The 14,525-nt window shown below is 48.5% G+C and overlaps 1 protein-coding gene across 1 annotated transcript; it reads left to right on the top strand.

The window, feature by feature from the left end:
* Window positions 1-1,552: 1,552 nt before the first annotated feature.
* LOC136505523 (uncharacterized) lies at window positions 1,553-8,866 on the top strand. Its single transcript, XM_066500688.1, has 2 exons — window positions 1,553-2,143; window positions 7,853-8,866. The coding sequence occupies exons 1-2, from the start codon at window positions 1,798-1,800 to the stop codon at window positions 8,749-8,751; spliced, it is 1,245 nt and encodes a 414-aa protein (XP_066356785.1). The 5' UTR covers window positions 1,553-1,797; the 3' UTR covers window positions 8,752-8,866.
* Window positions 8,867-14,525: the final 5,659 nt, after the last annotated feature.

A 14,525-nucleotide genomic window follows, 5' to 3' on the forward strand; every position in this document is an offset into this window, starting at 1 on the left:
TCAATTTCAAATAAGTACATTATGAGTTTTTTTTATTAATTTAGTAAAATGACTCTATTCCTTACATTAATACTATCTATAAGTTTGTGAAGACTAAGATAATGATGGATGAACTCATTTATTTCGCAAATCAAATAAAAAAAATAAGTGAAAAATATGATAGACTATCATGCTCCTCTAAGAAAAAGTGGAAAAAAAAAAACACTATGTGCTCACGAACGAGCTTACCCATCGAACCATCGCCATCAGAATACAAAGGATACAGGTCTCTATAACACGGCACGATTTCTTGGTGATGAACCACATCTCATTTACCACAGCGGACCGCGACAGCTACCACACACTGGTCCTATGTCAATGGGTGATCATATACAAGCACAAAAACCGTTCTTGATTTGTGTAAATCCTACGGCCGCCGGCATGTAGGTATCTTCTAGTACAAGATTTTACGTGTCATCACGTAACGCCAAGATCATGCTTCAAGTAGAGAATGTAGTTTTTGTCTTTATTCAATACGATAAACTTGATGGGTTTTATTTTCATAGATATTTTTACCTATAAAAACATTTTGTTTTACACTTCTCCTATATTTTAGGTGCCTGAATTTTAAGATGATTTCAGGCTACACTCTTATGCAACCTATTAGTACAAGTAAATTGTTACTTTTGTGATTTGTTATTTGTCTTTGTGTCAAGTTTGTGGTTTTATCTAACGGGTTGTTTATTCTGGGAACAAAAAATTGGAGATTGTGTTTACAGAAATTGCCAACAAACTAAAACAGTAATTTTAGTATAAAATATATGTAATAACCGTCGTCTGAAAGAAAACTAAAATTCAGACACATGAAATTTAGCAAATCCCTTTGTTTTATATACATGGAACTAAACAAACTCATAAACGCACGTAAAAGTGCAATAAAGGTAGTTTGACTTATATTTTCAATAATGGTACTGCAAGCATAGAGATACTCCCATATAACATAGTGAGGTATTAGCAGTAGTATCGACAAATATGGTCATTCTATTTTAGTTTTTCATATTAACGAGATACTCCCTTCGTTCCAAAATTATAAATTATTTTAACTTTTTTGGTACATTCATTTTCCTAGACATCTAGATATAATAATATATCAGATATATAGCAAAATGAATAAAACAAAAATATCAAAACGACTTATAATGGATGAAACAAAAAAGTCAAAACAACTTATAATTTGGAACGGAGAGAATAATTTTTACTGCAGGAGAGCCAACATGGAAGTTTTTCTTATGGCTAAATATTAAGAGTATAGATTAGAATGTCTGTTTGAGATCTACTTGTACAAAACCAAATGCCCTGCTATCTTCAATGTCAGAATATTCTTCGATCTGAATTTATATTCCTATTTACGGTTTTACTATTGCTCTATTTTGACCTACAATTGATTTGGAAATTAAATTGAGACAAAAAAAAAAACTTTGATGGGAGTTAGCAAACCCCTGGCCCATGACGTCCCCTGCCTCCCATTCTCGCTCTCCCTTTTTCTCAAAAGCCATTACTTTAATAATTTTCTACGTTCCTGTGTGTTTGTTAGTGGCGCTCCATTTTGCAAAAGGTGACACCTGCTCTTGTCCACCTACCAAATTCTTCTTCGTCTTCCTCCTCCAGCTCAATCCTTTCCTTTCCTTCCCATCCTGGCTCCACCAATCCATCAACCGGTGATCGAAATTTCTTCCATCTTCTCCAGACCTCACATGCTCTCGTCCGCCGCGTTCGCTTTCCCAGAGCAGAGGAGTAGGTAGCCAGTAGAGGCCGGCCATGATCCGCGAGTTCCTGGTCGTGGCGGCACGCGCGGCGCTGGAGTGGGCGCTGGCGTCGCTGCTGCTCGCCAACGGCGCCGCGTTCTGCCTCATCGCTGCCGCCGCCGCGCGCCTCCGACTCGCCCCGCCGTGCATCGCCTGCGCTCGCGTCCACCGTCTGCTCTGCTCCTCCTCTGCCGCCAGCGCCACTGGCGTGGAGCGCGACGCTCTGCGCCTCCTCCTCTGCGATGCCCACCTCGCCCTCGTCGCCGTGGCCAGCTCGGCCCCTCCGGATCGCTGCGACGGGGATGGTGTATCGGAGACGGAAGCGGTCATGGCGGCAGAGGATCCGAACAAGGTTTCAGGTGAACACTTGTCGACTCGATTGATTCTCATCCATCCTCTGAACTTTTTTGCACTGAAGTCGGTGGTATCAATTACTCCTATATACATCTCGATTACCCAATGATTGATGATTACACCAGACGTAGGTAGTTGATGCTGTTGCAATCAGGTAGCACTGCAACGTACATGTTTCTCGTAAGGTCGTTGGTCGATCGAAAACATTGTGGCCGATGGTGCATGCTGACTAGTTTTGGTTGGTGCAACCACAACCTTGCGGAAACATGCCAAACATGGTGCTGCCATGGCACAAAATGATCCGATGGCCATGTTAGCAACAAGGGGGATTGGGGATTAGAGGAATCGGAGTTCAGGCAGGAAGCAAAGCAATTAGGCGAGGAACAGAGGAATCTCGATTCAGTTGGGCAAATAGTTCAACACATGTTCATACAATGAGAGCTAGAATATGAGAGGGGAAGCACAGCAAGGGGATCGGATCAGAGAGAAAGACTTGAGGAAGAAGATGAACAGGAGAGTCTGAGGAAGAGGAGACAAGAGTCTGGTTCTCTGTATTCTTCAATGCCTTCGCTTGGATTCCCACGATGCCTTTTGTAGCCTTTTGTAGCCAGCAGGAGGGCAGCCTGTTCCTCTTGGGCCTCCTGGGCCCACATGGCGGCGATCCTAAAATTCCCCACCGCTTGAAATGCGGCTTGTCCTCAAGCCGTGGCATTGATCGAGCTCGAACGCGAGCTGTGCCGTGACGAGCGACAGCAGCAGGATCCCAGAGCCGAACACATTCGCCTTCTCTGACGTCGGCCTCGTGGAGATGAACCTGGGCGTGATGTGCCGCGCGCCGCCGTGGTACCGCAGCGTAGCGAGGCCGAAGACCCACTGGACGGCCTCGTGGTTCTTGACCAGCAGCATGTTGGCGGCCATGTCATCGCGGCGGAGGATCTTGGAGATGCGCTGCTCGTGCAGGTGGCGGTGTAAGCCGATGCTAATCATCTCGATCTCCTCAACGGCAGTTGGGACACGCCGCTGTGCACGAACACCGTTGATGTGGTCGCGGCTGTTCACGAACGCGAAGCCCTCCATGCAGTCCAAAGTCGCGTCGGGTGGCCGAATCACCAGCAACATCACGAGGAGGCGCTTGCCGGAGGCAGTGCAGACACCGACGAGGCGGAGCAGCTTGTTGTCCTGGCATCTCCTGAGGCTGCGGCCCTCGACGCGTCCAGCCAGAGTCCACGAGGCGGCGCCGCAGGTGGTGCGGCACGCGAAGTCAAGACGGATGACGACGATAGCGTCGACGCGGCCGACCATGCACGTGATGCACAACTTGCCCTCCATCTCGCCGAGTTCCCAGGTGGGCCACTGAATCATCTTGGCAGGCGCGGGGACGAGGTCGGCGCAGCACGAGACGGGCTCGTAGCAGAGGAACGGGACCATGGTGGAACGCTCAGAGGCGGCGTCGAGGAGCAGCTCGGCGTGGAAGTGGGCCAGCTCGATGGAATCCGGCACAAACTCGACGGCGTGCTGGGTCGCCTGGAGCACGGACTGGTTGTGTCGTGCAGTGGCGGCGGGGTCGTCGAGGACGGAGGCGGCGCGGGCATGCACGGGTCTGTGCCCCCGCAGTAGGAGCGGCGAGGAGGCCTCCCCGTGGCGGGCGAGGACGTCCTTCATGATGCGTGCGAACGCGTCCGCGGGGACGGCGCTCGCATCGTCGATGATGGAGTGGTAGAAGCCCGGCTCTCTCCCGTTGGCGAAGACGACGATAGTGTCGACGGGGCCCCTCGACGCGCGGTAGAGGACAAGGCCGCTCGACGCGACCCCGGGCACGGAGTAGCCATCGAGCGGGAAGGCGCAGAGCGCGTACTCGACGGTGCCGAGGCGGACGAGGCGCGCGGACGCGTCCGCGGGGACGGCGTTCGAGACATCGTTGCGGAACATGTTGAAGCTCGCCACTCCCCCGGTGGTGAAGATGACGCCGGTGGGGACGAGCGCCCAGAGGTCGCCGAGCCTGTTGTCGACGAGGGCGAAGCGGACGTAGACGCTGCCGCTGGCGCCCAGGCCTTCGGTGCCCACGGGAACTTGCGAGATCAGGACGCGTGCGCGCTGCATCGCCGTTGCGGACGAAGCGGAAGGCACGGACGCGGGCATGTTGCAGGCGGCGGACTGCTTGGCGAAGTCGAAGGAGAGCGAGAAGGTCGCCGAGGGCGCGTCACTGGCAGCGAGGTCGGCGTTGGCGCGGAGGACAAAGTAGCCCGGCTTGGGGACGGTGGAGATAGCACGGAATGGGTCGCCGCGGATGACGGCGTTGGCCGCGGCCTGGCAGGCGGCACAGTTGCTCGCGGCGGCCAGGAGCGCGGCGTGGGCGAAGATGTTGGCGTCGAGCCGCCGCTGCACGGTGACGGAGGTCTTCTACAAAGATGACGACGGTGGAGCAACGGCCGGATGCAGCGAGCGTCGCGGCCAGGAAGCAACCGAACGAGACAGTGCAGGAGGGCGTGGGCGAAGCCGAGGCGGACGAGGATGGTAACACCGCGGTCGGCGAAGCCAAGGCGGGCGCAGAGGAGCACGCCGAGGCAGACGAGGATGGTAACACCGCGATCGGCGAAGCCAAGGCGGGCGCGGAGGAGCACACCGAGGCGGACGAGGAGTGGCACGCCGCGGTTGGTGAAGCCAAGGCGGGCGCGGAGGAGCACGCCGTGGTCGGCGAAGCCGAGACGGACGCGGAGCGGTAGTCGGCGAGGTCGAAGATGAGCCGGTGTAGTGGTCACGAACGCAGGGCCGCACTCGACATGGAAGTGACCAAAGGTCGAACACCTTGAGGGAACCACTTGTGGAAGCTCGTCGAGCGAGGCCAGGGTCCGACCGAGGTGGAGCCGCGCTTCCAGGGTGCGCTCGTCGCGGAGCTCGGCGGAGAGGTAGCTTGGGGGTGGAGCTGGGGAAGTCTCCACGGGCACGTTCTCCCCGACATGAACGGAAGCGGCGGCGGAAACGGTGGACGCGGGTGCGACGCAGGCTGGTGCGTCGGGGTCGGTGGAGGTGAGGCCGCTCTCGATCTGGAAGGCCAGCAGCGGCGTGGACGACTGGTACGGCGCGAATTGAAAATCTTCTAACAGGCCAACTGCCTAAACACAATTGAAATGCGTTTATGCCAAATTGAAAATCTGGTGAGATCCTTGACATGGGAATTTTCAGTTTTCCAGTGCAGTTGCAGGAAACAAAGTTCAGGTAAATAATCTGGTAAAGGCCACTTTCAATCGCGGAAACTATGGTTGCATGGTGGTTCAGTGCTGTTGTTAAGATGAAAGGGCAATCACAAACTTAACTAAAACTGGGGTAGATCTGGGATTTGCAAAGTTTTTTTTTTCCAATCAGTGGCATCTAGAATGGTCATAATCACATGCTAAGGACCAGTTGATCGTTGTCAAGTTGCTTGAGATAGGATAGGAGCACACTTTAATTCAGCGGAAGGGCTGGTGCCAGACATCCGGCGCGTTTGGACCGTTGCTCTCGCGCATTATCCCGCACCGCATCCCACGACTCAAGTCCGCATCCCATCCAGCGTTAGTGCCCTCACGTCCGGATGCTGCACCGGTGCCCATCACGTGCTCCAGAAGCCCATCCCTAGGCTCCACGTGGGTCCCAGTCACCTACCCGCCTGCGAATTCGTGTTACGGAGGCGTCTGCCTGCCTCAGGTGCTCGCACGGTGACCCACGACGGCGCCTCCAACAGCGGCAGTAAGGCAGCTGTGGCAAATGAAACGTATGCTCTTTCTGATCTACTTTTGAAACATCTAAATAAAAATATTTACATACGTCTAAAACAGATGAAACACTTGAAACATGCGTGTATAGTCGTAACAATATATGCAACATCGAGATATACTTTTACAACATCCGGATGAAACACTTGCAACATGAGCCTGAAACATGTGAAACACTTGAAACATACGCTTGAAACATGCATATCGAGCCATTATAATATATGCAACTTCCAAATAAAACACTTGAAACATAGGCTTGCAACATATGCAATATCCCAGATCTATTTGCAACATTCAGATTAAACACTTGAAACATAAGTCTCAAACGTCTGAAACACAACGTCGCCAGCGGCTACAACCTACCGGGTGGGGAACTCCGATAGCCAGCAAGCTCAGGTCAGGGTGACGTCGAGAGCAATGGTCCAGCATACACCCTAGGTGCAGCGCACAGGCCTCCCTTTCCTGCCGACGCAGTTAGACCCGGTGGATGCCTAGGCACCCAGGCCAAAATCAAAATTCTCTTGTAATTACCAATATTTCACCTCATGTGCACCCCCATGGCCAAAAGAAGGCACCCCCAACAGGCTAGCAAGCAGCAGCTAGAAAAGATCGAGGCCCAAGCCCACCTCAACTTTTCCTTCTGGGAGGAGGAATCGCTTTTCCTCCTAGGTCCTAGCCTTGGTGTTTCGTACTTTCGCTTGCCGCTCTCCCGAACAGATGCACTCACCGCCCACACTCCCGAGTCCGCTAGGTTTTGCCTGACGCTGAGTCGCCGACGCGGTTGGTGCTGCCCTGTCCAGCTCTACGCAGGGAGTAGGCAAGTAGCCGAGCGCCCGGCGGTTGTCGGCACAACCTGGCATAGCGGCCGGCAGCAGAGATTGATCCAAAATAAAAGGCAAGGCATCAACTCATCCAGAACTCGATTATCCAATATTTCAATCATGTTAAGCCTCAATCGGTTTAGGGTTAGTGTGGTTTTTTTCTCTTTTTTTAATATATACTTCTGATAGTACAGAACTGCAATAGTTTTTTTATAGCCAGAACTGCAATAGTTTACTCTAACATGTTCCCTACAATAGTTGAAGTGCTACAAGTTGTCGAAAAGGATGATAGAGATTGGAAAAATAGAGATCACAAATCAGGCATCAAATCTTCTAGTATATTTCAAATCTTGAATTTGCCTTTATTTGATGTTGACTACATTGTAAATGCCATTGGATGTGTGAAATCAACTAGACTCCATTTGGATGATCTTAGCATTGAGGATTTGAGGGAGCTTAACGACCAACTTTGGCTTTACAATGCTGATGTGCGATCAGATGATAGATTCTCCCACATAAACACTATTGGTGAGCTCTCTCATCGTTATCACTAGAAATCAAATTTTGATGTTAAAATATGGTAGTTGTGCATTAGTTATGCTATTTTGTTTGAACATCATATGGGTCACTGTAGTTATGATTAAGTGGTCACCCCCACCAACGTGCTCTAGCTTCGCCCCTGGATGGAGGTGCAGGCGCGGGCCTCCCCTGCCTCTCCTTCTGCGACGAGGGAAGTGGATGGGGGCATGGTGCGGGGCGCGGAGCAGCGCGGGATGTGGCCAGGTACGGCGGCGGAGAGGAGGGTGTGGGAGGCGCGCGGAGAGCGATCGCAGAGCAGTCATGGCTCTACGGCATTTTTTTTAAGAAATTATGGTGCCTGAGGGGAGAAAATATATGAGCGGATAAGAGAACCTCATGGGCATCGTGGCCCACCAACGGAGCCGTTCGGACTGACAGACGTCATTGCGGTGCCAAGTCAATGGTTCCAGGGACTGTTCAACATATTATATGTATGCATCATGTTATTATTCCTTTAAATTTCTTACCTGATGATTGATAAAATCTAAACAAATTGCTGTCAATTGCCACATTCGATCTCCTCAACAAAACCACCTGCTAACACTTGACGTGTTCGTGGCAGGCATGGAGACTCACCGCGTCGTCTCCATCGGCAGTGAGATATGCGAGCAGGACCAAGACGGCAACAAACCAGACGCCGGCGATCGCAGCGGCGGCATCGCAAGAACCACCAGCACCGACGACGGCAACGGCCCGCTCGTCTCCCTCTTCGAGCTCACGCCGATCGTCTCGCGACCGCGACCACGGGAGGACGACGATTCCATACACCAGCATCAGGCGACGATGCCACAGTCGCTGACCGTGGACGACGGTGACGAGAGCCTCACCCTCGGGGAGCTGGTCACCGCATTCAGGGCTCATAGGAGGGAGCTGCACGCACTGCGCGCGGAGCTCGCCTCCGAGCGGCGCTTGAGGGCGGAGGCGGAGGAGTACCAGCGGCAGCTGGAGGAGCAGGGCGAGCTCGACCGGGAGGCGGCGCGGCTGGCCATGCAGCTCGTCTACGAGAGCGAGACGGAGAAGCACGGCCTGCAGCGGCAGCTCGACGCGTGCAGGGTCAGAGCGCAGCTCTACCAGTCCGATTCCGCGGCCATGGAGGACGCCGGCGGTGGGGGCGGAGGAGGCTGCCGGGAGGCGAACGGGGGTGATGGCAATGGCAACAACTACCAGTCGCTCGTGGACTTCCTCCCGGGGTCGGTGTACTCCTCCTCGCCGGACCTGGCCAACCTCCTTAAACTCTACACTGAATCTGGCAATGCCGGCTGTCGTCAGAGGGACGATTACGACGTGCCGGCCATTGCGGTGGTTGAGGAGGCAGAGGAGGAGGAACTGGCCGTCGACGTCACTGTCACGGTTGGCACTGAATCCAGCGGGAGTGTTGATGCTGCATCCGCCATTGTTTCTGAATCTTTACAAGAAAGCTCCAATACCTTTCACGTCGAAACAGTAACAGAAGCCGTTTAATTTGCCCGGTCAGCACGTCGGGCGTCGGCCATGGAGGAACACGAAAACACAGTAGTAGTAGAACGCTTTGTCTTGTAAATCGATTTCTTTTTGTGAATATTGCATAGTTTCTCTCTCTCGTGCATACAGAGCTTGGAAGTGTGACGTGTGTGTGTATTTATATTATCTGAATCGTTTGTCCATCAATGTCACGACCACAAATTTATAAGTTACAAAAAATGCTAAGCATCATTAACATGTTATAAGCATGACATCATGAGCCCTTGTCAGCATTAATGGAGTAGGTATTTAAAATAGAGTTAAATGCATCAATCGTCCATGATGGGTTCATAAAATTTTCATGGTATACCACTTAATCTATGAACTTCCAAAACACATTTCTCATCTAATTTGTTAAGTGGTGAACTGCACATCTATACTGCTTAGTCAACGTTTTATCGCTTATGTGACAATGCTAGCGTGATATATATTTTTACATTTAACCCCTCATATTTACTTTTTTGTCTCTGTGTTCGCTTCCTGTTCTTTCTCCCTCGTTCGTTCTTGCCAACTGAAAGTCCTAGCTTGGTTTTGGCAATTGAGTGTCAACCATGTGATTAATGCTTTTCATGAAGTATGTTTATCTAGGTTCCACTTGTTGATGATGAGCAAGGCATAGAAAGTGATGGAGATGGAGATCATGTTCACATGTATGCAAGTGTTCATCAAATGAAGAGAAGATGGAGCAAAAGCAAGCCACAAGACAAAGATATATAATAGATCTTTGCTTTTGGCAACCAAGGTGCAAGTGCACGGTTTAATTTAGGACAGATAGTCCTAAGCTACATTCAGCCGTAGAGGTCAGCCGACACCAACGATTTTGCAGTCACCTCCTATACCAGGCGCATTTTGACCAGCTTGGACCGCGATAAAAGTTACGTGTGACCCCGACAGACTGGAAGGCCAGCAGTGCCCCAGTCCATCATGGCGTCGCCTCAGCGCATCCATCGATTGCACAGAAAGCACTCCTCTAGTTTGCAAGGAGCAAGGATAAGCCCAGTAGTCCACCCAATGGCCCAAAAGCTGATTACGTGAATACTAGCTAATAATGTTTACACGGGCCTAGAAAGGGAGGAGATTACCGATTTACTCAGTTCTTATCAGGGGCGGACCCAGCACTAGGGCAGCCCAGGCCATGGCCGTAGTCACGGCCCATGTAACAAGGGAGTAAGTCTTTAGTTTTTTTGGCCCATCATTCCATCAAGCAATCCAACAACACAGGCAGTCTAGGCGAGCAACGGAGATAGAGTCACAGAGAGCCGCTCGGCCTTGCGAGTCGCATAGGCGCAGGGGAGTCGTGACCGCCGCTCCACGATCGGTGGCTCCGTCAGTCCGCAACGGTGCGCCCTGCGCCTAGCCGGCCAGCCGGCAGCCTACGTCCACCGGCCCTCCGCTCCGCCTCCGCCCTCCGGCCTCCACGCTCCGGCTCCGACGCTCCACGGCGTACGGCAGCGCAGCCTCGCCCCCTCCGTTGTGCACTTCGCGGCGGCACGGCCGGTGGCTCCTTCCTCTGTTCCTCAGCCAGTCAGCCGGGTGCCAGGCGCCCGCTTGCTGTCGGCTGACCGGCTGACCCTGACCGGTGAGCCTCCTGCCCTCCTTCCTTGCAAGTTGCAATAGGTTTGGTCGTTTGGATCTAAAACTGATTTAATTTCAAATTTCTAATTTCCAAGTTTCCAATTTCAACCATTTGATTCTAATTTCTCATTACGTATACAAGACGAAGAGGACTAGGACTTTAGTTTCATATTTCTCTCGAGTTCCTGAGCAACAGGGTGCTGCCGAACAACAACCGCAATCTCAAGCTCCTCCACCGCAATCTCAAGGTACAGAACAGGAGACGATTAGGACTAGAGCTAGTGCTGCACAAGCACAGAACCAACCTGAAGAAGTAAGAACAGCTACAACTAGTTTGCCTGCAGTAGAACAAACTAGAAATGAAAATATTGATTTTGTGGAGGAGGAGGAGGAGGAGGGCGGTTCCAATCATGTCCTTAATCCTCAAGATATTATTGCAGATCCAGGTTGTCATAAACCAATTGAGGAAATGCACCCAATATTAGGGATGATGCAAAAAGGTCATGCATATCCCAAAATGTCATGCATATCCCAAAAGAAAAATATATGGTCACAATATGAGTTTTCATGATACATGGTTCACAAATCGTGCTTGGTTGGAATAAGTTGCTCCTTTTCTTATTAACCTTTACTTGCTTATTTTCTTATTAACCTTTTTGCTTGCTCCTTTTCTTATTAGGAGTTGTTATTGAGGACAAGGAAGTGGACGATGTGAATGCACCAAATCAGGGGCCTCATTAGACACTAGGTATTTATTTTTCAATGTTCCATGATATTTTTTAGCTATTAATTGTATAGTTGAAGAACTTTTCTTGCAAACTTTACTTGGCCGCTAAGATTTGGCTCTATTCTTGCCAAATCCTAAGTCCGTCACTGGTTCTTATGCCAAGAGCTTACAAGGGTCGTCGTCCGACTTGTGGATGATCTGGTATACGAGTCGCAAGGCGATACACAAGGATTATTTTCAGAGCCCCTTGTCGATCCATATATATGTTTTGTTGAGCGCTTCATTGGCGAGCTCATGGAGGTCCAGACGGGGAAGAAACAGGTTCGGCTAGCTAGAACCAGTTCAGGGAGCGTGGCTTTCTCGGTGGATCAGACAGTCGGCTGGGCTAGCAAAGATCAACGTGGATGCGGCAGTCTCCAAGATTAACATTGCCTCCGGCCTTCATACAACGTATTCACTCTGAGGTCTTAGGGTTTTGTTTTTTTTAGCTATACAATTTGAACTCATAAAGCAGATAGGACATTTGCGTTCCAGCAAAGCCGTGCTCTTCCATTCCGGCAAGATGTCACGTGTCTATCTACTTTAGTACCTCTTGGATAGTTGCATTTCAGACCTTCAGTAGTGAGTTTTAACAGTATATATAGGTATGGTGAAAATTACCTTGATGATATTGAGAAAACTAAAGCACACTAAAAGAATTCTTTAAAAGAAAATTACCTCCAGCAGGTGATAATGAGAATAGTGATGGAGACACTTTCAAGAACAAAAAGATATGGAGATGGCACTACAACACAATTGAAGGATCTTGATTGTAAGTTCAATTAATATTTACATTGATAATATGCGAGCTGATGAAAGATTTGCTAATTTCAACACAGATTAGGTTCTAGGAGGATAGATGGCTTAGAAACTCCACTCTCAAAGAACAATACCCATCTCTATACAACATTTGTAGAAAGAAACACATTTTAGTGGCTAGAGTTTTTAGCTCTACACCCCTTAATATTTCTTTTAGAAAACATTAGTTGGGGAAAATCTACTTAAATGGAATGAGCTAGTTATGAGGATTGCATTTGTGCAATTGGATGACCAACGAGATTCTATTAAACGAAGCCTTTCAAAACTAGGATCTTTCACCGTACAATCAATGTATAAGCATCTTGTGAACCAACTTGCCTTGACTCTAAACAAATCAATATGGAAGTTGAAAATACCCCCATAAAATCAAGGTTTTCATTTGGTTCCTACTAAAAGGGATAATTTTAACGAAAGATAACTTATTAAGAAGACGTTGGAAAGGAAATGATCGATGTTGTTTTTGTGACAACAAAGAAACCATCCAACATATCTTTTTTGATTGTCATGTTGCGAGATTTGTCTAGAGAGTTTTTACTATGGCATTTGGATTACAACCTCCTATAGATCTAGAAGATTTATCTGGAGTGTGGTTTCAACAAATAGGCCAGCATATGCGTTCTCTAATTTGCGTGGGAACAAGTGCAATTTTATGGTCTATTTGGCTTTGTAGAAATGATGTGACTTTTGACAAAAAAAAGATTATACTCTTATTTGCAGGTTATTTTTAGGGCAACTTATTGGACTCGTCTCTAAAACATCCTGCAAAAGGAGAGCAACGGATCACCTTTGAAGTGGGCCTGCCACACATTGGAGACTTTAGCTATGCAGGTCCTCACAAGCATGGGTGGTTGTCTTTTAAAAGAATTAGTGCTTAGACAGGGCTCGCTTGCTTGGTTTCACTTTCTGTGAGCTTTTTAAAATATAACCGGAGTTTGAAGCTGTAATAAGAATTGGTTGTGTGCAAACCTCTTGCAGAGGTCGGAATACAAATTCCTTTTTCTAAAAAAAATATCTGAGCTTGCAAGTTGATGGTGGGTAAAAAAACAATTGCCATTTCCTTTGATCTATGGGCTTAAGCTAATAATAGTACTTCCTATCGCTACCGCATCAGTGGAGAGGTGTTTTCTCATCAATGAAAATAGTGAAGACAATATTGAGAAATTGTATTGGAGATGGATTTATTAATAATTGTATGATGTGATAATTTGCTTTCACAAGATGGAGCATCGTAGCCGTAGACGGAAAGTGTAGCAAGTAACTACTGTTGTCAAAGCTTATTTTGTCACAATATCTAGTTGTTATTTTATCAATTTGAAGTCATGGATGGTATTACATTATTGCAACCTATAAGTTAGTCTTGTAAGTACCGACCCTGACGGCCATTTATCCTGGCTTCGCCACTGACTACAATAGAGGGGAAATCTTTGGTTGCAACAGTTATCTGGTGTCACTTAGTGTGAGTTTCTTTTGCATATGCATTACGCTTAGTGACGTGGTGAGATGCAAGAGAAAACCCTTTGAAAAATGTTTGTAAAATGCTAACTCACTTGCACAAGTTGTTGGAACGCTTGAGGAGTCGGCACATTTAATGAAGGGGATGAAATCAAGTTGATTGGGGGTGCCTTTGTAGGCACAGTATTGGTCCGTTGCTTGCCTACAGAGGGCACTGGACTATAATCTATGCAGTGGGCTGTTAATAATGGCTAGAGTAAGCCACCGGATTGATCCGGTGGTTAATCCTAGGTGTCACCGGATCATGTGTTAGCACTATTTCAGAGATGCAGTTTCGTTGAACTCACTGAATTAGTCTGATGTGAAACACCGGATCAATCTGATGGCGTAAAAACATTTCTAGAACCTCTCTGTGTTGCATCAGATTGGTCCAGTGCTTAGAGCTAACTGACCATCAGACTATGCGTCAAAGTTTGATCGTGGGGCTTAACGGCTAGTTTCTGGAGTCGACCGTTGGAGGAAGCATTGAACTGATCTAATGTTGTCGGAGTGGTGAGATGTGACGTGAAGTGGAGGCTGGGAATGAGAGTTTGGGTTGATTTGGGAAAATGATGTTATATTACTTGTATACTATACTTCCAGGCCAAGGACATACTGCCAAAACTAGGATCACCGGATCTCCTTATTTTTTTTTAATTTTTACAAAAGCTCATTGGTGTTGACTATGACATATACACATCTGGTGGTGTGCATATTTCTAGGCTTGTAGTAGTGTTGAGAATGGTAGTGGGTTATGTTTACACTCAAGGATGACCGTGGATTAGAGTTTCACCAAGCTTCGCTACTACAACTAGGATATCAATGTTTCTATTTGATTTTAGCCCCCAAGGGCTTGTATCCAAAACTATTGTAATAATCATATTTATGTACTTTGATGCTTCTATGGATTTATAGTCAATTGAAAAAAGGATGGCTATGATGATAGCTAAGATATCTTAGGACAATCACTGAGGCGTGAAAGTGCCAAAATTTTAGTTTTGAAATCCTAGTTTGTTTCAGGATCCCTGCATAGTGATTTTCTGGAACCAACTTAAACAAAGTGCATTGGCTGCATTCCTCTTCT

Source organism: Miscanthus floridulus, chromosome 14 (genome assembly GCF_019320115.1).
Source record: "Miscanthus floridulus cultivar M001 chromosome 14, ASM1932011v1, whole genome shotgun sequence".
Taxonomy (NCBI): Eukaryota; Viridiplantae; Streptophyta; class Magnoliopsida; order Poales; family Poaceae; genus Miscanthus; species Miscanthus floridulus.

Bases quoted from the DNA above. Each gene is read 5' to 3' on its own strand.
- LOC136505523 (XM_066500688.1), top strand. From the start codon at position 1,798: ATGATCCGCGAGTTCCTGGTCGTGGCGGCACGCGCGGCGCTGGAGTGG. The intron at 2,144-7,852 runs GTGAACACTTGT...TGTTCGTGGCAG, and splicing joins GGATCCGAACAAGGTTTCAG to GCATGGAGACTCACCGCGTC.